The sequence below is a fragment of the Bombus huntii genome, chromosome 10 (genome assembly GCF_024542735.1).
Source record: "Bombus huntii isolate Logan2020A chromosome 10, iyBomHunt1.1, whole genome shotgun sequence".
In the NCBI taxonomy this organism is placed as follows: Eukaryota; Metazoa; Arthropoda; class Insecta; order Hymenoptera; family Apidae; genus Bombus; species Bombus huntii.
The window spans coordinates 2,715,420-2,739,727 of record NC_066247.1 but is presented as its reverse complement, the minus strand read 5'-3'; the positions used below and the strand labels follow the sequence as shown (position 1 = coordinate 2,739,727).

General features: G+C 40.8%; 1 protein-coding gene across 25 annotated transcripts in view; it reads right to left on the bottom strand.

Moving 5' to 3' along the window:
- Window positions 1-24,308, bottom strand: part of LOC126870609 (glutamate-gated chloride channel) — an 89,116-nt gene that overhangs the window by 32,303 nt on the left and 32,505 nt on the right. For 14 of the 25 annotated variants that reach the window (XM_050628470.1, XM_050628477.1, XM_050628476.1 and 11 more), the window contains exons 2-4: window positions 18,879-19,065; window positions 5,548-5,718; window positions 4,009-4,439 (exon numbers count right to left, since the gene is read on the bottom strand). In XM_050628470.1, the coding sequence (XP_050484427.1) occupies window positions 4,009-4,439; window positions 5,548-5,708 (592 nt within the window). In that variant the 5' untranslated portion in view covers window positions 5,709-5,718; window positions 18,879-19,065. Of the gene's footprint in view, window positions 1-3,846; window positions 4,440-5,547; window positions 5,719-18,878; window positions 19,066-24,308 lie in introns of all 25 variants that reach the window. The other 11 variants (XM_050628465.1, XM_050628466.1, XM_050628469.1 and 8 more) reach the window with 4 other exon arrangements.

Genomic DNA, 24,308 nt, shown 5'->3' with positions numbered 1-24,308 from the left:
TCTCTATCTTATTTATTCTACCACGAGAATACGAAGAAGACGTGTACTTAGCACGAAACAAGCAATCAACGTTTCTCTTTTGTCGCTGCAATTGAAAAATGTTGCGCCAACGTAGCGGGGAAAAGTAGAGGGAAGCGATACACGCGGCTTGTTTTCTCCACCGATTCTCCAGACTCGTCGCCATTCTCTTTTCATCTTGCATCTCGCACTTTTGCGAGAAAGCGTGCTTTCTTTACATTCGCCGGCTGAACAAATGATGCCGGTGCTCGAGGGCGCCGTGGCAACTTCCCCGTTCCCTCCAATGCACAGAGAAACCGTCCTTTTGTCACGCCAGACTTTCTTTCAGAGGGTAAAACGTTGTCTTCCTGATAGGCACTTTACCGAGCCTGGCGTGGAAACCTGTTTCACGCCTGTACCGTGATACCGCTACATCGATCAATTACCGATCCCTTTGTCGCTTTCCAGATTCTAGAAACGGAAATCGTAGAGCCGCAAGATGGAAATCGGAAAACGAAGATCGTCGACACGCGATACGTAATATTAGGTGGGTGCAAAAATTCTGTCGGTTCTTGCGTTCTTTCTTGGTACAGTTCGCGTTTCTTTTTCTTTTTTCTTTTTTTTTTTTTTAGATAAATTATAAGTCGTTTGAAGGAAGACTATTCATTTTATTATTTGTTTAATCCTGGCCTTTCGAATGGCTTCCGGTTGCAAACTTTGCAACAATATTCAGCGTCTTTACGATACTTATTCCTATCAGAATGGAGACTAGTTTCGCGTAATAGTTACGAATATCGTATTTTAACAGCAGATAAAAAATGACGGTCTCTTTATTCATTTTACGCTACTAATCCGAAAAAGTTTTAAATTAATGGTTTTCCATAATTATACCCGTTGACATACGCAAAAATACGCGATCCATTCAGAGTTTCTGTTCTTCTATTTAAAAAACGTGCGGATGAATGGAATTTCATATAATGTATTTTCACGTCTACGAGTATCTTCGTGGACTCTAGGAGCCAAGAATTCTTCGCGAGAGATATCAGTGAGTTGAGATAAACGAGGAGGAGTGATAAAATTAAATGGACACGACGTGATAGACATATGGAGTATAAACGAGATTGTTGAAAGCGTTTATAACATTATTCTCATTACGTAAAACCGACGGAACTTTTGCAATCAACTAATACCAACAAGCTGATTCACACTGCACGTGTCTACTTTGCATATGTATTTGCACTTAAAATCCAGCCACGTTTAAACGTGCCCATCTTGATCGGTGGCACACTTTAACCACGAGATTTGGCACAACCGACGTAGTTTCTCACGAGATACGAAACGCAAGCGTTTCAGTAGATCAGTGCCAAATAAGCAATCTCGACGAATGCTTAATTAATATCGCCAGCCGAGTCACATCGAAGTCACGCGTTCGCCGACATTTGCGCCGGCAATTACGAAAGCGACCCGAGACAAGAATGTAAAAAATGCGAGTTTGTCGCTTATTTTGCGTCGTTGAACAGGATTCAGCTAACGCGTCAAACGCAAAACGTGATACACCGAGTGAAATAAAGAAATATATGACTCGGACCATTTTCATAATCATCGGTGCAATCATCGGGCGCAAAAGCGAGTCGATAATCGAAACATTGGAGACGTAATTGTCAAGTAGCACTGCTAAGAGAAACGTTTCGAAAACATCGTACTTGCGTTATGTAAATGTAAATTTTTCCATATAGAAACACTCACCGACTGTATCTGTTTGCTAAAAGTTAACAATCGATTTATTCTTATACTTTGTATTGTTATCGATTGTTATTAGAATTTTTGTTCGTTGTAATTTAAGTATCGAAAGACACCAGATCACGTGGTCGACATAGAGAATAGAGGGTGAAGAACGCTTGAAACGGAAACGAGGCGTATCGCGAAACTACTATAATTATTCCAAATGAGTTTGCTTACGCGTAATAGCTGCGAACTACTAGCTGGCGGTTTATCGCGGCATCGCAACGATCTCTTGATATTTCGCTCAATTCGATAGAAGCTTTTCTCTGCAAAGCTCGTTCAAGCGGAAGGTTTTTGTTGTAGGAACGAGTGACCGAATTCGGCGGATCCGTCTGACCACGTCCTTTTCTACTTACACGTTGCGGGCTGTGACATTATGACACCAACGGTCGTCGCCTTTTCCAAAGTGAAAATTTCCGTTCCTCTTCACCTTTTAATTAACAGGAATATCGCGAATATTCTACCATCGATATATTGAGAATTTTGTATCAGGAAATTTCGCGGTATTTTTGACGACTGATGTATCGCGTAGAAAACTTTCATGAAATTCCTGCGCTATTTTCATTCGAAATCACTTAATTTTCAAATAAAATTTTGTTCTTTTAACGCTTCAAGGCTATCGGTTCGCCAAGTTACACAACGTGCTCTGTTTCTTCTTCGATATCTTATTTCTTGAATTGAACGGACGAAGATTCAAGAATTTGTGAAATTTCTTTCGATCTATTCAAGTAACACGAAGGGAAACGATTTAAATGGCATTGCGTTTTCGTGCAAACGACGTCTATTGCGTACTTGCGTTTGTTCTCGTAGCATTCGTAGCACGAGAGCATTATAATTGTAGGAAATAGACGCGTTAAGCTATTTCGGGTGACGACATGGTCGTTTCGCTATAGAGGCGGAGGGACCATTCTTTAGATCGATAATTAATTTGCCAAGAGGTAAGTAAATTTACATTCGAATAAATCTGCGCCGTGTAACACCGGCTCGTATCTCGGATTCGTACGAAGCGTGACGTAAATACCTCGTGACGTTTGAAACCACTAGATCTTTTTATTACGTTGATAGCGTTGCTTAATTTACGCGCTCGTCTCGTTCAGACGAAAAGAAATTAATTAAAAAACTCGTTAACGCAGCTCGAAGGACGCCGTAAATGTAATACAAAGAAATTCATATGAATCTCTTTTACCAATCCAAAATATTTCGTTCGGTGAGATCGACAGAAGGAAAAGAAAAGAAAAAAAGAAAAGAAAGAAATAATTCGGTTAGAAGAAAAAAAAATGTCAAGAATGTTCAGATTCGATCGCGATAAAAATGCTAGAAAGTCTGGTCGAGATGATTTCAATCCGAAGAAGAATTCCAATCGCCTTAGCCGAGAGACTACAAATTTATTACTGACTCGAATTGGATTTCCAACGGAGCAGCCGTTCGGCGCGGCGTGGTAAACAGCTGTTGGCAGCGAGAGCCTTGCAGCTAGTGATAGAGGGCCGACATTGGTCAGACGGGTCGGCCGATTCCGGCCAGTTTGTCGTTTCGACATCAAAAGAAACCGATTATTACTTTCTTGCCATTGCGATTTCATTCGTGCTCTCCATTCACCTTTCCTTTTCATTGTATTCCCCTTTATCCCCGTACATTCTTTTCCTCTACCCGTCTCGTATCCTTTTACAACACGCCACTCTAACGTATTCATCGACAAGCGCGAGACTCTCTCTCTCCACTTTCACAACGATCCTGGCATGCGTACCGCGATTCCTTCGCTAAACCGCGAAAAACGCGCAATCTCGCGCAGCACGTAAATGCATACGACAAGCACGCAACGTGCGAACTGACGATAGGAAGGAAAGGGGGACACGGTGGAACGTGAAACGTGAATATGAAAAAGTAGGGGGAAGAAGAGGGGAACGAGGACGAAGTGAAATCAAAGTAAAACGAAATAAGATAACCGAGTTCCACTTTCATTCGTTCTCGCGTTTCCTCTCGTTCTTTGTTCTTAGTCTTTTCTTTTATCATTTTTCCTTTTCCTTATGCCGATTTAGCGTGATCAGATCGATTTCTAATATAGAGTACCCTTTCGACGAGGGGTGAGCAGTGAGCTGTGGTTGTGTGGTGCTGTATGGTGGTAGCGGTGCCGGTGGTGTTCGAGGTGCTCTGGATGATCAGGGTCATTGGGTACGAGGTAGTCAGGGGTGTAGTCGTCTTGACGGGTGTGGGGCGGGGGCCTCAGTGTACCTTGGACCGGGGGCAGAAGCCGCTTGTCGTAACGGGTCGACAGCAGCAGGTTGTCCAGTATCTCCTTGTCCGACTTGCCCTCCTCGAAACTGCAACACAACGTATTGTAGCTAGCCCCGAAACCACCGGATCCACGACGGAATTTTTCCTTTCCTTTTCTTTCTCTTTCCTTTCCTTTCTCCTTTCTCCTTTCCTTTCCTCTTTCCTTTCCTTTCCATTCCTTTCCTCGGTTTTCACCCCCGATCATCGAGTGTTCTCTCTCTCTAGCCACCCCGAAGGTCGATCCGCAGATTAACCCGCAGTTCGCTTTGTCGCGAGCCTCGACCTTGACCTTCGAGGTGTCCAAGAAGATCGGTTTTCCTGAGAATGCGCTTGTCGCACGCGATCTGTACGAAACGCGCGTCGTTCTCTTTCGAGTGAATTCGTTATGGCTACACATATTAAAAGAGAAACTCACACGATCTACCAATTATTCGACGAATATTACGCAGAGCTCTCTAAAACGCACTATATAATACGTGTATATATATATATATATATATATATATATATATATATATATATACATATGTATATAATATATATATATATATATGTATATGTATAATGTAAAAACAGCTTCTACCTTCGAGCGTCATCGAATTAGTCTGGAAATTCGCTAATTTAACGATCTGTTGCTTCGATCGTTGACTACATCGCGATCACTAGGATCCAAACTTGTCTACACTTGGCTAAACGTGTACGATGCAATCGAACGATTTTTGGGACGCTGGTCGAGCGAAAGAAGATTCGCGATTACCTGGCCGCTTTCGTCTCTCTCAAAGTTCAGCCCGACTCTATTCCGATTTCAAGACTATCGGCGAGCGCTAGACGTTGAGAATCCGCGGCTGTAAATATTCTCCCGAGCCAACATCGGTGTCGCGCGATTAGAGAGATCCTGCGAGATCTCTCGTCCGTTGCTATCAACGTCTCGGTTGCTCCGTAGCCATTCCGCATCGTCACGACCACGACGACGACAAGTTTATGACCGGTAAAGTAAGTCGACGAGCGTAAAAGGGTAAATAGACAGCGAACAAGTCAACTCCCCACCCTTCGACCGGCGTCCCGGTTAATAACGAGACAAGTTTGCGCAATATTAAATGTAAAACAAGTATAAGAGCCTTTGAACAAGAAACGAGGCGACATTAACGACGATTCCCGATATTCCATGCAAAATAGATCTGTTTCGTCTAATGTGAAACATCGAGCGAGTCTAGATTCATCTTTCCATGTATTCTGTACCGCGTCGTCGCTACAATGTCGCTCTCTCGATCCTATCACAAGCAAACACAACAGTGTTCTACTCTAGTGTCCCTCTCTTAGCTTCTCGATGCGTTCGAATCGTTAAACTTTAGCAGCCTCCTGGCCGAGTAAAAAATCTCTTCAAACAGAGGAAGATAACGCGACCGTTATTCCGGTATCGTACTTTGGTATCGGGAAGTTAAGAGCAGATCGATGGCTGAAGAAGGTGTTAGTTATCGTGTATTCCATAATACGTACATGTCTTCGGCACGCACGAGAGTGACAAGAGTGAGGGCAAGTGTGAGGATACAGAGGATGGTGAAGATGAGGGAGCTTGCGAGGGAGGTGAGAGACAGCGAGAGGACGGACGAGAGGCGGCCGCCACCACCCGCACACCGCCCTAGCGCCACCCAACCCATTCTATGTCATCTGAAACAGAAAGCACATTTTCCATTATTATGTATTCCATCCGCAGTGCAAGAGAAACGAATGTCATCCGTTCGCAAAAGCGATACCAAGTCTGGAATATTTCTACGGCTCTGTGCTACCGTCGTTGCGAATGAACGCGCTTTTCCGTGAAATATATTCCTTATAAATCAGATAATAAATAATTCAATTAGCTTGCCTCTGAGATATTCTCATACGAGAAGTATCGTATTTTTCGATGTACTTTGGAAGCGTAGGATAAGTAGGACGACTGGATAACAGCGCGTTTGTTTCGCGCAAAATGCGAAACGCACGAGAAGATAAATCAATTTTATTCCAGTAGCGGTGCACGGTGTTTGGAAACGACTGTCTGACAGGCAACGAGTCGTAATTTTCAATAATTCTCATTAATCTTTGTCGCTTAACACTAGAACTATCACACCGGTCCAATTGACTGGTTTTACAATTTTATTTCAAAATTCCTACTTCGTGTTATATTTTTTGTCGGCAATGGTGCAATGATTTTCGCAACGATAACAAAACGAGTGATACAATGAATTTTGTTTTGTTTTTTGTGTATTCAAACTGAAAATAATTTTGTATCGAGGCTACTTATACCAATACCAGTCAAAATGACCGGTACTCGTCAAAGTGTAAATGGATCCTGTAATTTGTTTATCAAACCCCAATTAACCAGTTTCCTCGTTTTCTGCAACTTGTCACACGTTTTTAAAATTTTTACCGCGTGTCGTTCGATACGACGATATCAGTTATCAGGAAAATTCCGGATCGATCGCTAAATGTTAACACTAGAAATACCACACCAGTCAAAATGCCTGTCTCTGCAATTTTATAAATGTGTCAACCCTCCTAGATGAATTAATAATACCAAAAATCTACTACGTAACATGGAATTGCTTCTGTAAGAAAGTAATAAATCAATAAATATAAAGATATTCCATTATTACGTATTTTTCAAAGACCAGTCATTTTCACTGGTTTTGGAAGAAATAGCTACGTGTTAACTATCGGTAGATGAACACCATTTACAAATCAACGGTCTTCCTTCGTAGAAGAAGTCGATGTTTAAAGTAGATTGTCTCGGGTGTTATAAATTCTGCAGGGAAAGTTCGTAATACCCAAGTTTTGCAAAACGATACGAATTTTAATATACTCGCCTGTATAAAGCCTGTTATAAATCATTATGCGTTCGGTAAAATATTGGTAAAATGTGCAAGTTAAAAAGCGAACAAGATGAAACAAAAATTCGATCAAAAGCAATCGAATGCAGGCGATAGATATTTCTTCTTTTTTCATTCGCTGGAAAAACTCGATGCAAAACCGTTTAAAAATGTTTCATTTACTGTACAGATCATCGCTATATACCACTTTACTCCGTTGCCGAGTGTATTAAAAGGGAGGTGCAGGATTACCTCTCAAAGACCTGTGGATACACTTTTGATCTACGACCTTTTACGCGATTCTCATACGACTACACGGATTCACGGAGTATACCGACCCTGCCAGACGATCCCTTTTAACGGAATTCGACGGATAAGGCTGAACCTTCCAAACACGAGTTTCAAAGCTCGAATATATCGTGGCTACCGCCGTGAACTTGTTTCATCTCGCTTTTATACCGCCTTTGTTCCACTGGATTGTCTGCAAGCACGAAATCAACCGGTTCGACGGAAACTAATATCGCCTTTTTGCCTCCTTTTTCTTATACTTAGAAGCATTACGTACGCTTGCGGTCTCGTACAGAACGTCGTAACTAATCTAAGAAACGATTCATACCGCTGCATCTCTTTTCTCGTCATTTTTTCCCACTCGATCGTATTTTTCCAAGAGAAAATGATACTTTAGGTTTAGGTAAAATGCGAACATTTTCTTGTTCTCGTTTTTTTTTTTTTTTTTTTTTTTTTAAGCAATTAACTCTGCTGCGTTTGTATTTTTCCAAGGGGAAAAGATTTCCTTTAAGTTTAAGTCAAAATCTGGAGATTTTGTTCCTCTCTCGCTCGTGTGTTCGCGATTATTATATTCTGTTTAAAATTGGAAAGAACTATGCATGAATTACGTAATGATTTTTTAACCTCATACTTTATACGACGAGGGGAGCTTATAGAAATATACTTAACAATTTTATTTAAAAAAGCGATTCGAAAGTCCACAGTCCACATCAAGTATCAATGTTTTATTAAAAGAACTTTAAGCGCGAATGTATAAAATCCTTATAATTTAAAGTTTCCAAGAAGGTTTAGTAATTTTGTGATGGTCTATCACGTTTTTCCGTAATTTTCTTAATACCCAAGTACGTATATTCGTACGCAATTGTGTCAACTGAATTACGGTGTTACTTAATTACATAATATAATTACGCAATTCAAACCTTTCCGTTAATTTGTCTGCCAATTGCATTACAATTACAATGTAACTGGATTACATTCTCGCCGAACAAGTGAGATAAATGTTATTACATTTATCTCCAGTGTCTTTACGGCGTATCTTCCGTTTCCCGTACATATCTGACTCGATCTTACGTTTATGTTTCTCACTTACCTACTATCGTACCTTGTGATTATACTTTAATTACATTTACGAATTTCACTGCAAATTTAATTGAACGAGAATTTATCGAACTACCAACGAAGCACGGCGTAATTAAACACGATTGCGGATGAATTACCTCGTAATTTAATTGCAATTTTCCACCACTCTGTGTCCATACTCGTTTTCCCTTGCAGTTCACGTATTTTTTACTTTTCAACAAACGACCTGTTTTTAATCTGTTCGTGACACGCAACGATATTTCACTTTGAAACGTAAAATTTGCACAGATGCTCGCGGATTGTCGTGGTGCCAAGCTGCGACGCATTAAAGTCGTCGCAAAAGGTAAGTTGACCGTAGGGGAAGGTCGTCTGAGTGAGTTGCGAGTCGACACTCGCGCGTCGTGCAGGCACTTTTCGAGTAGGTTGTTATGCAGGACCATTCCGAGTATCTTCGCGAGCGTGTCGAGGACCATTTTCGCTCTTTCTGTCTGACCCTATAACTCGCAGCGGTCTTTTACCGCGCCGTTCAGAGTTTCCTTCCGCCATACGACGCTCGTGTTTCTGCTTTTCTAGCAAACTATGTATGACAAAAGATCGCGAGTTTTCTAGTCGTTTTCGTCGCTCGTTTATTATGCTACACTCTGTGTGTGTGTGTGATATTACATTTCGCAAATATTTAGTTACGTGATACTACCTTTGACTTTTCCTGCACCTCGATGTAATAATGCTAATAAAGATACACGAAGGGGTCACGGGGAGAAAAGATGGAAAATGTTCATTTTAACTAATTTGGAGCGTAGCATTTTTTCGTATGCTCCTTTCGTGCGTGCTCTTTACCGACGGTTATTTCGCGTTAATTTGAATTAAAATTTCCTGAGGTTTACAACGGAAATTCAGGTGTGAAGATAATTTTCGTTTTTCTTTTTTTTTTTTTTTTTGCAATTTAATGCACTGTATATTACTTATAATCGTAAGCAAAAGTCGAAAACGATGCGAAATAAAGCGATTAAATTGTTTTATCTCGTTACGATAGCGGTGAGAAAATATAGAGTTGCGACACTATATAATTGAGAAATAAATTTTCGTCTTGTAAGAGATGTTAAAGCTTGACGACGTCGTCCCTTTAAACGTGCACCTTTCGTAGAATAATTTTTACTAGCCAATAACATCAACGAACCGGCAAGCTACAAATTGCTGGAGATCGTAGACTCGATTTCTACGATTTTACATCGCACGGAATAACCAAATCGTCGATAATTTACAAAAATTAATTAATTCAGTCTTTGTCGTTCTTCGGATACCCAGTGTACTGTATTTTGTATTATATTATAATATCATTTTGATATTATATTTTCGCATTATATTGAAAACTCCAGGTTTGCTCGTTCCGTGCCAAGTTCGAGATCGAGTCAGCAAACGTCTAAGCTTAAGGCGATTCGAATCGACTGAAATAAATTAACAAAATAATCAAAGTATCTTTTCTCGTCCTTTCCAACACCTGTTATATCGAATTTTCATATTACACTGAGAATTCATGGTTTGATTATTCCGTGCAAAGTTCAAGATTGGATTCGACGACGTCACAGCTTATGGCGATTCGATAATCCTATGTTACTATACATAGAAGAGTTCGTATAACAGAAAATTTCGCATGTGTCTGTCGAATAAATCTCAACCCCTGCAGAGTTAAACGCGCGCAATCGAGCAAACGCTGAATGATCAGCGATATCTTTAATTTGCTCGAATCGCATTAGTACCGTGAGCCGGTAACAAGATTTTAACCATCGGGGAAAAACGGAAAACTCTGTTTCCTCCTTGGAAATTGGCGATTAACGTTGTTCAGCATTGTGGCTTCTAATCCAACGTAGCTAAATCCCTGAACAAAGTCAACGTTTAGAATGCTTCGTCTGTATCGAAGCTCCACTCAACCGCGACATAGCGATCTGTAGTTTTCTTACATTTAGCCTAATTATTTCTTCTTCGATCGATTTTTGCTCGAATAATTTTCTTTTTAACGATCCTCGAATTTTAAGGAAGGGTAACGGTCAGGATGCAAAAGAAATTTGTTCGAGCAATATTAATATTCTCAGACATATTAATACGAAAGAAATTTCTTCGAAACAATTTCTGTATTGTGTTTCCCCATGTCGTATTCGCAAAAATATAAATTGGCGCAGTCACGCGCAATAATCTAGCGACAACGACGCGGACTAATGTCTTACTGCAAAGTGTACTATCTGCGCGAAGGATCGAAATATTTTCCACTGGAATGCAGAATAACTGCAATATTCTACACTCCGCAGTTACTGTGTATGCACGGTGAACTGAAAATTAAAGCATCGCTCGATGTAACCGCGGCTGAGTTCCCCCCCTCGCTGAATATAAGAACAGTGTTAATTAGCTTGGCGAAGTAGGAACGTAACGAGCCACAAGGGAGACGTTCTTTTAGAAAAGAAGAGACCGAAGAAGTTAAAGACAAAGCTCCGGTCTTCCGTAGTTTATTAAGGAACGTCGGTCGAGAGAAAGAACGTTCCGTGCGGGGCTCTTCTATTCGTTCGGAGGACTTTGTTCGACAGACTAGAGTAGCTGCAGGCTGGTTTACAGGCCGCTTGGTTGGATGAAGAAGAGTAACGCGGTTTAACGTGACAGGTGTGTGCTATGTAGCTTGCTTAACCATTAACCAGCCTCGTCTTTTCTCGCGTAGACACGATCGGCCTCTTGAAGCTCGCCCCAGGCTCCTCCACGAGTGTTTGCAGACGGTTGCTCCTCGACCAGCTTAAATTGCGCCGGTAGAATCACGCACCGTGGCTTCGCACGAATCATCGAAAATCAACCAGTTGCACGCGTCTCCGCCTCCAAACTTTGCCGATGCCTCAGCCTTTCTCGCCGCACCCGAATCGATAACGTATAATTCTATGTATTTCTATTTTACAGTGTCCGACTATCGAATCCAGGACCATCCGCAATTTTCGGTATTTCACAATTTTTCTAGAAAACTTGCAGGTCTGAGCGGTTGCTAGTTGCTCGATCAAAGTGTCATGGATACGTAGCTCTTGGCTCGTAAGTAGATCAGAACGTCTTCCGGTTTCATAGAAAATCGGTTTAATTCATCGAGCGCGATTAATCGGCGATTTCGCGTTTGTACGAGATAACGACGCAGGAAATTGTAAGAAATATTCGTACGAGTTGCGTTAAAAATTGCAAACTGCTAGAAGCTTCTTCGAAGTAAATAAAGATACTTGCGACGTTAGCGCAAGCAACGATATTTAAATAGTAAATCTATATAGCAGTATATGTAATAAATAGTACAATATATTACCGCTACGTTAATCACGTTTTAGCCTGGTGATTCCGTAAGAAGGTAGGAGGTGTTGCCTCTAATTATTAATTCGTCGCTCAAAAAATTTTCAAAATAAATCTTCTGGAAAACTGAACCTCGGGCGAGCAAATTATCTCTTACGTTTTGTTTCTCGTTCCCTCGTAAAGAGTCGTCTCACGCTCGCTTGTACGTATCATTCGGTTGGACGCTTCATATTACTTCACTTTCTGTTCGACGTGGTATTCCATGATAAAGCCGATCTCCTTAATTACGAGGCCGGACGAGCTTGCCCGGGTAGAATTAAAAAGGAATGCGAACGCGAAAACGGGACAAGTAAACAAGGGCAAAGAGGGAAAATTCATTTATTCATTGGGCTCTACTTGGCCGTCCAAACAAAAAGTCTTTTCATAAAAGTTCTTGCCGCGGAAAAACTGCCGGGCAGAAGCGAATAAACCAGGGTTCAGGGAGCGTGATTTTTAACCGCAACAGTAAACGGTTCAAATTGCAGAAAACGTTTATCTGTGAAAAAGAAAAAAATAAAATAAAGGACTTCCGATCTTCGTATAATTACCGCGCTGACCGAGCGATATTCGCTCGATGAAAACCGATATTTTAACGCGTTCGCGATTCACTGGCCGCGATACTTTGACAGCTTGATCATTTCCACTTTAATCGCGAATATCAGCATCGCGCTTTATGCGCGTACACCGTCGTCCACGAGCATTCGAACACCCGGCGCAATTCCATCGAAACGTCGATACCCTTGTTACAGTAGTTTTAAATTTACGATCGAAGAAGGTTTTCTTACCGTTACTAGCTCTTGAAGCGTTACTGGTAAAACTTAAACCGAAACGGCAACTATATCCGCGTTGCTCCAGTTCTATGTTTGTCTCTAATGAATGACTGGCACGTCATAAAGGCTATAGAAACTCGTAGGACGCGACTAGAAACACATCGAATCGCGCTGTAATTCTAACTAACGAAACTGTATAGACTTGGAGCGTTTCGAGTCGCTTACTCGGTTGATTTATTTTTATCTACCCTTAATCGCTTCTCTATCGCCTATAACGATTAATATCAACTATTGTATACGTACACGGGTTGGATAAAATGATGGGAACACCCTTTTACGTGTCATATACGTCATATATGTATATGACATGTACGAGCTGTTTCCATTATCTCGTTCATACACAGACACGTCATACTCGTACGTGTATGTGACTAGTAAGAGGTGTTTCCATTATTTTGTCCACATACATATACGTCGTACTCGTGCATGTATATGATATACGTATGAGAGGTGTTTCCATTATTTGGTGTCCAAACCTTGTATATGGTTAGGCGAGATAAAATCGAAGATTAAATTTAGATTAAATAGTTTCATTGGAGAGAGAGAAAGAGAGAGAAGTATATTCTATATATTTGCAATAACGTGAAAGTTTTAACAAAATGTATTTTAAAGAGGAATTTCCCCATAGGAAGTTGAAATGTTCAGATAATTATGAACGATAGTGCACGTACTTTCGGCGCGTGAAAGTTCACGCGGATATTCGAACGTCAGAATCATTAAATTGCCGAATTGTTTTACGTAGAATATAATAATCCGTTACGCGAAAAAGTGGTGCGATCTCGTGCAGATGTATCTTAGCTTACGATTTCCCTGCTAGAAGCTCGTAGCAGTTGCAGGCATAGCAACCCACTTACGGACAAAGCTGTCGGATCATCCATACATGACTGCATGTTAACCATGCGCTTTTCCTCCGCTATGAATATCCTGCTACTCCTCCGTTGCCTCGTTATCGCGAGATCGACGTCGATTCCTCATCGAGAAAATCCTCGATACGTCGTCGTATCGTCAGAAATACCTCGCCAACGATGTTCTACGAAATCGTAAGAACTAGCATACGCGTAAGTTAACAACGTACTCATCGGGAACGTAACGCCATACCACCTTATATTTCTCAAAGAAAAACACGAAGAAATCCCAATTTCAACTGAATCTACGACTTGCATGGAAGATGGAAACGGAAGATTCGACAAGGGAATAGGAGAGAAAAGAGCAGACGCAGCCGCGAGTCGATGGTACGAGTGGTCGTGGCCAGTGCTAGTCAGACCGGCAGGCGGTAGGTACGAGTAAACGCTACCAACCATACAGCTGATGTTCGTTCGATCAATACGGGGCGTTGCGGCACGAAACGCTATAGAGTATGTCACGTGGCTTAGCCCGTCCCATTCCGAGTCCGCGGCTCCTTTCCACGCTGCACCTCCCTCCCTCTATCTTCCCCTCTCTCTTCTTTACCGATCCTTCTTATTTTTCTTCTTCTTTTTCTTTACCCTTTGCGGGATACTTTTTCCAACCCGATAGCCTCCTTTTTTGGCCAGGAAACCCGCCACGAAACCCGCCACGGAATTTTCTCCACCGACTTTCCCCCTTTGCGCAAATACGCGCGCGCGAACCGCAACAGGCACGCGCCTCTTGCCTTTCCTCGCAATTTTACCGATTAAACGCTTATCTTTCTGACGGAGACGTATATCGCGTGTCGCCTCGTCTCGCTGTCCTCTTCGTTCTTCGTACTGGACCACGTTCACCGTGGCGCTCGGACGAATTGGCGTTCCGACGAATGAACGAGCGCGACACTGCGCTTACGCTCGTAAATAAAGCGCGAGTTCGTACGCATTTGTTGGGAAATTTGAAGAAACGTACACGGGATTCGCGTAAAACGCGGAGATTCGCATAAAATATGTAAAACGTAGAGAATAGAGGGGAAGAGTATTCGCGATGGGCGAAGCGAGTCTTTGCGAGGCTCCCACTTTCTCATTTGCGTTTATGAAAACACGAATTTGCATACGAAATGCGTGGTCTACTAGGAAAAATCTACATATACATGTTTCATTGGATCGACGTATCGAGTTCGTGCGAGCGTCGGTTCGTCCAAATATGTATCCGATGTACGTAACCATAGCATCGAACGATTCTGATTCGATTCGAACGAGGCGCGACGTCCTCGATTTAGATTGAAACATTTGGCGGCGACGCCGGTCGTTAAGTTCGCGAATCATCGTGACCAATTACTTCGACCCTCGGCGAGATTCTTCCTTTGTTCGTACGTAGTCGTGTGCAGAGCGCGGATCAATAACGTTCCCGCGAAAGGATCTAGAAGCAGAAGGATGCTCCTTCGGAAATTACCGAGAGACAGTATCTAGCACAACAGACACGAAGACGCCAGCGAAACTCCCACACCTTTCCGGCTCGTCGCCCGATCTGGGACGGTCGCGTAATATTTTGAGTAACGCAATTTCTACGAAAGCTTTCGTTCAATTCCTGTAATTACGGAACGGCGAACTGCGTGATATTCAAAGACGAGACGAACGAGAACATTCTCTCCTCTTTCGCAGACTGTTTTTTTTTTTTTTTTTTTTTTTTTCTTCCCTAACGAGGCTGCGCGCAAATAACGCGTCTCCTCGAGCTCCCTCAACATTTCCCGAGGAGATGTAAAAATACTTTACCTCTTCGTGTTTCTACGTGTACAAATCGCAGAATGTGCGCTTCATCGTTGGTTCGACGATTTTTTAATACGAAATTAGAATCGCGCGCGGAAATTCTACTTCTTCGAATGCAACACGCACGCTACGATATGGCACGTACGTGGTGCAAGAGAGAGAGAGCAAAACACTGTGCGGATCCACTTCGGGAAATGTACATTTAAAGACAATGAAAAGAGTTCGTACGCGCGTGCAGTTCGAAACGCGAGTATTGCCGCAGCTCTCTGAAACGGAATGACTCTGTTTTCTTTTTTGAATTCGACCAAAGGACTGGATTTTTTTTCTTTTTAAAGTTAGGAAGGATTGGTTCGCTGGATGACGTGGAAAACAATTTGTGAAAAAATTGCAGCTGGTCGGAATCGCGAAGAAAATAATGCAAGCATACTTTTTATAACCGTTTCTTTATCCGATTCTACGATGAAAGTTTAAAAAGTGCACTTTGTACATTTATGTCAGTCATATACAGGCTGAAAATCTCGTTGAAATCGGTTGTTGCACGAGCAAGCAACAGGCATCGAAAGACGAACAAAACTGAAGATTTATCACAGCTATAAACCAAAAATCGTAGAAAACTGGCATTTTCCTCGCTTTTAACGAATCGTAGTTCGTGGCAACGTTAACCGGTTCGCTAAATCTGCGGTAATTAAATACTTCGTTATTTGAATACGCTCGCGCCTCTCGATTTTACCAAGGCGTAAAATATCGAAAGTCTCGAGCGATTCTAATTCAACGAAGAGACTGTAACAACGCGATAAACATATCACGGTTTGCTTCTTTTCCTCTGTCAGCACCGTTTGTTGTTACAACGTCGCCGATAACGTCACAAATAGCTTTCGCCTATCGTAGAAATATATCCACACACGTTGCGCGCCAAGTCTGTAGGGAAGATATTCGGATCTTTACGGCGCGCCAAACTCCTGTTCGAAAAGCAGCCTGCGGGAACTTGACGATACATTTTATCGACGACCACTTTTTCCCCGATCCACTTAAACACGGAATCTCCTATATTTTGCCAGCTACAAGGAAGTCGATAACATCACGCAAAGGTGAAGGTGCTGAATTAACTAGCTAGGTTAAGGACGAGATTTCAGCTTCTCGAAAGGGGGTCGCGGCAATTTCACCGTGAACCACTAAACCAGTTATTTATTGAATTTTTTACGCGATAAACGCGTTCATTTGTACCTCGCGACGCGGTCAGTTTCGTCACGACATCGTTTATTAACACGACGAACTTTCGCTCCGCCTCGAGAGAAAGATTGCTAGAATTTCTATTAACTTTTTAATCGAGGAGAACATGTTAACTGGTCATTCGGATTGCTAATTTCGTCGAGATAATATTTTCTCTATTTGGGTTTCTTCCGTCTCGTCGCACCTCGCGTCGCTTCGTTTCTTTCGTAAATAAATTACGCCGTATTTACGCTGGGAGGCTAAAAAGTCGAGAACACGAAAATGTCACATTTTCTATTTCTTTTTTTTTTTTTTTTTTTTTTTTTTTTTAATTCGGAACATTTCAACGGCCAAACAATTTCATGCTACCAGAAAATTGTCTTTACGTCTTTTAAAAAGTATCGAAACCTCGTCGTAATACAAAAACGTTCCTCCTATTGACAATTGTACGTTTGTTATAAAGTTTCATCGATTTATCGAGCATTTTTGAAAAGAATTACACGTTTGAACCTATGCGAGAAGTTCTTCTCGCCTTCCACTATGTCATATTAAAATATAATAAAATGAAAAATAAAATTGAAGTATAAAATAAGATCAAAATCAGACAGACAACGAAGATTTACATATCAAATTTTCTTCTTACGATCTGCATTTATAAGAACTAAGACTGACTCGAGCCATTGAGACTCAACGTTCTGTTAACGCGGCATTTCATTTTCAAATTTCCAAATCTTCGAATCTTCGAATCTTCGAATTTTCAAACTCTCGAACTTTCGAACTTTCGATCTCACGAATTTCCAAATTTTCAGACCTTCGCATTTCTTGCCGTGCGCTAATATCGTGTTCCACATATTTCTCTGTCTCTTCTTAATGGGTTCAAGGAAATCGATTTGTCTTTATTACCTTTTAATTCGATGAAATATAGGAGCCTTTGCTTAAGGGATGACCCAGTTAACAGATCAACACGTTCGCAGTGCATAACTCTACGACCACCACGGACCTATTCATTGACTTTTCGCATCATCAAGGCGTTCGTTCGAGGCGTAACTTCCTTCCATGACTTCCGCTACTTATCTACGAGCTGCCTGGTTTCCTAGCGGAAACGACGAAACGGACAATTTTCACACCAACAGGCGATGATCACCGTCGTCGTCGCCGATCAATTCCATCGACACGCGCAATATCATAAAAATGGTCGTCGAATCAAATCGACCGTCGATCGATTGTGTCCTGTAATACGAAACTGACCCGACCACAGGTGTAGCTTCTTGTGTAACTTGGCCGTCTTATTGCCCGGTCTAGGCCGGTCTGGCCAGAAACTTTCACATCGAGTTTGGAAAGTAAGGAACGAGCCGATAGAAAAGAAGCGTAACTTAAAATACGGTTTTTCTAACTTTCTTACGCTTCTCGCGTCACGTACGATTAACCGGCTACTGAGATTAGTTACGAAGCTATTCGTCGAGTAATCGCGCCTTTATCCCTGCTAATTAAGTTACTGCAACTTTTCTATTACACTTTATAATTGTAAATTCGTTAAAAATTGCTATGGCAGGCTCCTAGGCGTTTCCATTTGAATCGATGCTCTGTAGGATGAATTAAAAATCACGTTCATAGCTCGAGCAGACGGAGGAACGTTTGATTCATTTTACAATTAATCCTGCTGCGCTTCTCGAATTTTTATCTTTCATTTTACTTCGAACGTCTTAGGGACGAAAGAATGGTCGGAGATGTTTGCAGAAAGAATAATTTCGCGTAAAACTGCAATTGATCGACCGTCAACGTCTGCAGATTTCACGGCTCCCAATTTCGTTTTTACGAGCTTTCCCGGAAGGAACAATGTATGCGAATAAGCCTCGAACGATCCCACAACTGTGGCACAAGTTCCTGCAGAAATTAGAGCGATACAGCCGATAAATTAACTGCCGTAATGGAACACCTCGTGGAAAGAGCTCGCCTTTATGAAACGGAAAATGAACGACGTCTAAGAGATGTGGTGTTTCGTACATAGCGCCGATGAATCGTAAAGAAAAATAATAAAATAAAGAAGAACCCTGGTAGTGTAATAACATCTGCAAAAATCGCTGTAAAACACCTACTAATCGAATATGCAAAATATCAAAATTCAACTTTCCAAGCAACCTCAACACGATCCTATATGAAAAGGAAGAAATGAAACGACTGTTGCAGTTTCTAAAAGACACGCACCTTTCCCAATTAATTTAGCCGCACTCGCTACAACTGACACGTGTTACAAGTATGACAATTATTATGCAAATATATAAGTTACATATGAGTTACAAGTATATAAATGTAAAAACTAATACAATTTAAATATTCTACATATTTATGACCAAACTGTATGACGTACTACTACGATATAATATATTGTAATATAATATTATTCTATAAATCTCTGAAACACAATTGTACGCGAACTAGTAATTGCCAATAATCCTCAGAGGCGAATGAGACCCCAAATAGATAAATAAAAGAAGAAACTGAGTAAAAGATATTAACGATAGAAGAAGTTGTTAACTATTTAAACACGTTCGCGACTCGTCAGACACCCTATAGAAGCTTACCTTAACGTGAGATATGTGGCTGGTCGCAATGGACGAGGCAGGCTGTTGCTATTCGTTGTGCAGGTTTTTACTTCAACTCTCACGGACTCTCATCTTCCTGCTTACCACTTCTCGTTCGCTTTCGCGAGCAAAGGATCCTTTCGGTGGCTCGTGTATCACTTTAACGTCCACCGCTGGCAACTGTCATCTAGAATAAATGTAAAACGTCGAGGTGTAACATCTTTAAGAAACTTCGCCGCTTGCAGGTTTAACAAGTCTTCACCAAGCGTAGATTAATTGCTCGCACGATATAACGTCATTCTCGTTAATCGAGTATAACAGCTACTTATGTACAAGAATAGGGAAAAATAATAATTACAGGGTGGAAGTTGGTCGTTTTCGATTCGCTGATTTTAGAAACTTTTGTGTCAACGAAGACACTTGCTTGTTATCTTGTTCCTTTAGGCGATGTATTTTAACTACGAGATTACGAACAAATCAAATTGCAATGGTTTTATTCCTTAGAATCACCGTAGTACAGTGTATATGTCATAACACCATTGAATTGACTTTACAAAGTCAATATAATAAAATTGACGTTTACAAGTGTCAAACTTTAGACAAATATTTTGTTACTCGATGAACTTGTTATTCTTGGGTTTCTTAATTTTTTAATTAGAAGCCGAAAAAAGATTTTTCAAACATATAGAGATAACATAATATATAATATTAGCTTGTTCCAAAAATTTCTTTCGCTTTATAAGGAAATAATAGATGCACGACATATTTTATTTTACATTATATTTTACAAAATGGATCATACATAATTCATAAAATAATATAAAACAAAAAACACCGTGCATCTATTATCTCCGTGTAAAACAATAGAAACTTTTGGAACAACCTAATATAATATAATATAATGTATGTATACAGTGTGGGGTAGATAAATTCACAAGCTTAAATCAAAAATTCATCAACTTGAAATTTGCAGATGCAAAAAGGTGCAGAGGTGTTAAGATTTTAGGCTGCAAAGTATTGTAGACTGAGTTTATTAAGAGTAGAAAAGACATCAACCCCACTTTTTTTTTCTTTTTGATTGGATGATAAATTTTCCGATATTCGGACAGGTGTTATCAAACCTAACGATTTTTATCTAAAGCATCGCTTTTTTACTTTACACGGTTAAGCAGAAAATACCTTACGCAAGGGGAGCTCCATGAAAGTGTCGGAAAATATCAAAAGAAACGTATTCTGCTTTGAAAATCATTTTATTGGATGTTGAAAAAGCTTGCTTCCAAACGCGTATTTATTCCTGTGGTAATAGTTTCGCGAACATTCGATAACGTTGCTGTAGTTATGGATTTACACGCAGCGTGAATTCTTCTTTTCATATCGTCTTTCGTAGTTGGTGCCGTTGCGGGCGTCTTTTCCTTTACGTAACCCCATAAAAGAGAATCAATTTGTGGTAGACCAGGTGACTTACATGGAAAATAATTTCCAGAGCAGAATACATTCCTTCTGATATCTTTCGACACGTTCATGGGGATGGCTCGCGTAAAGTATTTCCCGCTACAACTCCTCGGCTAAGCAAAATGAAAAATAATGCCATAGCTAAAACCTTGTTAGCTTTGATAACGTCTGTTCGAACATCAAAAAATTAATATGCCATTCTATTCAAGAAAATATGGGATTAGCATGCTTTGCACCCTTAAGAAACACCCCTACGATATCTTACACCCTAAAATGCTAAGCCCTCTGTAGCATTTAACACCGGAAAATTTCTAGTTGATATCAGCAATGGCTTTGGAGAGAATACGGAGCCCGTATAACACTTTATCTGCCCCACCTTGTATACAGGGTGTTCCACATCTCGATTGGCAAGCGTTGCCAACATGTTTCGAAGGCTATTTCGAGCAAAAATTGTTGCATGCACCATAGGTCGATTCGTGTTCGTTTTCGAGATATGGAAAGAACGGTATACCACCACAAATAGTCAGATGCACTCAAGTTACTCGGCTTTTAACGTTAATCGTTTATTTCATTATTCTCTTTCACTTATTTTTATTTATGTTTGTTTTGATTTATTTACACAAATTGCTCAAAATGATCATGGATACACACCCATGGTGTATGTAATAATTTTTGCTGTTACTCTGCCCCTGAACATGTTGGCGAAGTTTGCCAGTTGATATCTGGAACGTCCTGTATATCAAACGGTAAAATATATTATCGCTATGCCTTTAAGGTCCTTTAGATCGATAGGCTGGCGAGTTCACATGAAACGTAGTAGATGTAGCTGCTAATTATTACTATTTCGTGGTTAATCTTTGCGGAGATATACATGCTATTTCTATGAGCTGATTCTTACGAGCAACGCGGTATAGAATTGCTTTCGGTTTCGGAATATCGCGACGATAAGTCGCGCCAGCTTTCTCGGAATTGCCACTGACCAGCCATCAGGGTGTTGCCAGCAACGTTAGTAACAATCAACGTTCAACCTTGGCCCCGTGGCCCGATTCGTGTACGCTGCGTGCTAAACCATTCTAACTAACCATTTGTTACGTCTTCCTAACCAGAAGATTATGAACAATAAGACGATCGCTTCTTTAATTTCTCCAATTTAACTGTTCGAAATGGTTCCATCCTTTCGAGAAATACGGAAAGCAGGTTGAAAAAAACGGCCTTCTTTGTTTCACAGAAGGCTGGAATAATCCTCTTTAGGGAGAGTTGCAAGTTTGTCGAATAATTACTCCGTTGGACAACCTATTTCCCTCGGCTAACTCGGGTCAAACAAAAACAGGACGGCTTTCAGTCCTTTTCGAAGTTGGGTCGAGCTGCATTCAAAAAGCCTGACAAAAAAATTTGTCAAAGTTTTTTCATTATTCTAAATCTCTCGGAAGTCAGTGTGAGAAGGACTTTCGTTCCTGGCTGCCGAACTTTCTCGGCGTGTTGTTGAGAAGCTCGAATCGTTTAAAGGATTTAACGCGAATTCAGTGGAAACGAAGGTTCGATCGAGTCAGTTAGTCTACAGCAGAGATATCGATGTTGTTCGAGTTAAATTTCAACTTTGTGGTAGAAGATTAATATTTACACCGTACCTTAGACATCTGTTTTCTCCGAACTTTCTTGAGAGATGAATCTTAAAATAACCGAATACTCCGTAATCTTCTTTCTCTTGTTGAGAACCGAGTCGGTACACTGCTAGTTCTCATAAAATGATAAGATCTACGCAAAGCTTAAACTCCACAAAGGTGTTTTCATACTTTCAAGGTAAATACGAATTTCATAAAAAGTAATGTAACTATTCGACCAAAGAACGTGTACTCGAGACAGCAGCTGCAAAAGGTATTTGCGCGTCATTGTATCTATTGTAGCATTTACGACCTGATTAATTAGGTCAACGTGTAATATATTAAAGCTCGTATTATTTGATACCGCTCTTATACAGCTACAAAATTTGGTACCATGGAAACGAAATGTAGAACACGATGAAAAGACTGAAAACTAAAAGAACGATACTTTTTGTAGCCATATACATGTGCATACGTTCGCCACTGATCTATAGGCCCTTTCTTTTTCAAGGAAGCTCGTCAATTATTTACCAAAGTCCAGCGACAACGCGGTGGATTCTTTATCGCGAGAATCGAAAAAGCGACGTTAAAAGCGCTTGTTCGCATCGGCGAATAATAATTTATTTATTGGCCAGTTTGAACGGATGGACGTATAAAACGCGTACTCGACACGACGACGGCGACAGCATCGGTGTTGGACTCGGCGTCGACGTCGACGTGTCACAAGCACGTGAATATTAAACGATGGACAACAGAGTCACGGAACATCGCGGTGTATTAACGTCGGCCTAACGTGTTCGCGTAGGAAATATCGCGTGTACCAGGACCATATGCGTTGATGCCGTTAAAGGACTGGGAACTCGGATCACTGGCTGATCTATGCTCGACCTCCATCCCTAAAAATTCCTGTTCTTCGCAAATTCAGTTTGATTTATATATATATTCAACCTGTATTCTCATCTTGGTACAGCGAATGACGAAAGTGTACGAACGCTAGGCTATAGAAAACTTTCACGTATGTGTTATTTACGTCGTATGTGAAACATCTTGAAATTTCACGAATTCTATAACGAGACACAGCTCTCGTGATCGAGTGTCGCGAAAGTTTGAAATCAGTTTGCAATCCGTTTGAAAATGTACATAGTAGTTAGGAGACGTTCATTGGAAACGTATTAACCGATTTTATACGCGTATATTATATACGTAGAGGGTGGGGCGGACGAAGTGTCGAAGCTGTTTCCGGCGAAGCCATCGACTTGAAATCTTCAGACGCTTGAACGGTACGGACGGGCTAACATTTCAGGACGATAAGACAATGTAGTGGTGAGTTCCTTAATCAAGCGTTCTCATGTTCGGACAGGTGTTATCGAACTTGACGACTTCTACCTGAGGCATTGGCTTTTTTTTTTATTTTCCATAGTTAAAAAGTTACAGCGGGAAATACTTTGCGTACAAAGCGTTGAAAGATATCAAAGGAAATGTATTCTGCTTTGAAAATTATTTTAATGGATGTTTAAAGACTCGTCCATTCGCTTTCACGCACACGTATTTATTCTTGCGACAGTATTAGGTCGTCCGAAAAGTTTCTTTCGTTTCATAAGGAAATAGTGGATGCACAACATTTTCCGTTTTATATTATTTTATCGAATTGATCCATTTTGTTCCATCGAGATAAAGATTACAACGTTCGACGGATTAGGTTTCATGTTTGTATAAAGATGCGTCGTTGTAAAAGACGTGCCTGCAAAAGAAAGACACTTTTCGGACAAGCTAATAGCTTCGCCGGCTATATTTGATAACATTGATGATATTACGAATTTACATGTGGCGTGAGTTGCTCCTTTCATATTCTATTTCGTAGTTGGCGCCGTTGCAATCACCGCAAATACTTTTTGTAGCCACCGCGATTCTGCAGTGCCATGAATACTTTTTGTTGTATATGACGTCGTATATGACGCACATACCGTATATGTAAACATTTCTATAAGCGTTCGAATAAGTGCTTTCGCGAGCCATGTACATCTCGAGGAAAGTATTATCTCTTCTTCTGCGAGATTCTACCGTTTCCCTTGGCGTTAGTCGCGTGTAAACCAGTTACGCACGTTTTACAACATCCAATTGGTTCGTGTCGACCAGCTGGGAAATAAGGTTAACGTGTCGAATATAAAGTAACTTGCACGGTTATTTCTACGAAAACTATATAAGTAGCGTAATAAACGTAAACATAGCTTTGCAACTTTTCCATGGAAGAAATTCAAATGATTACTACTTATAGGCGACTCAAAGTTTCCCGTCCTCGCCTACGATTTACATTTGCCTACTCTACTGCTACAAAACACTATAGTCGAATGCGGTATACTTATTATATGAAAGAAAA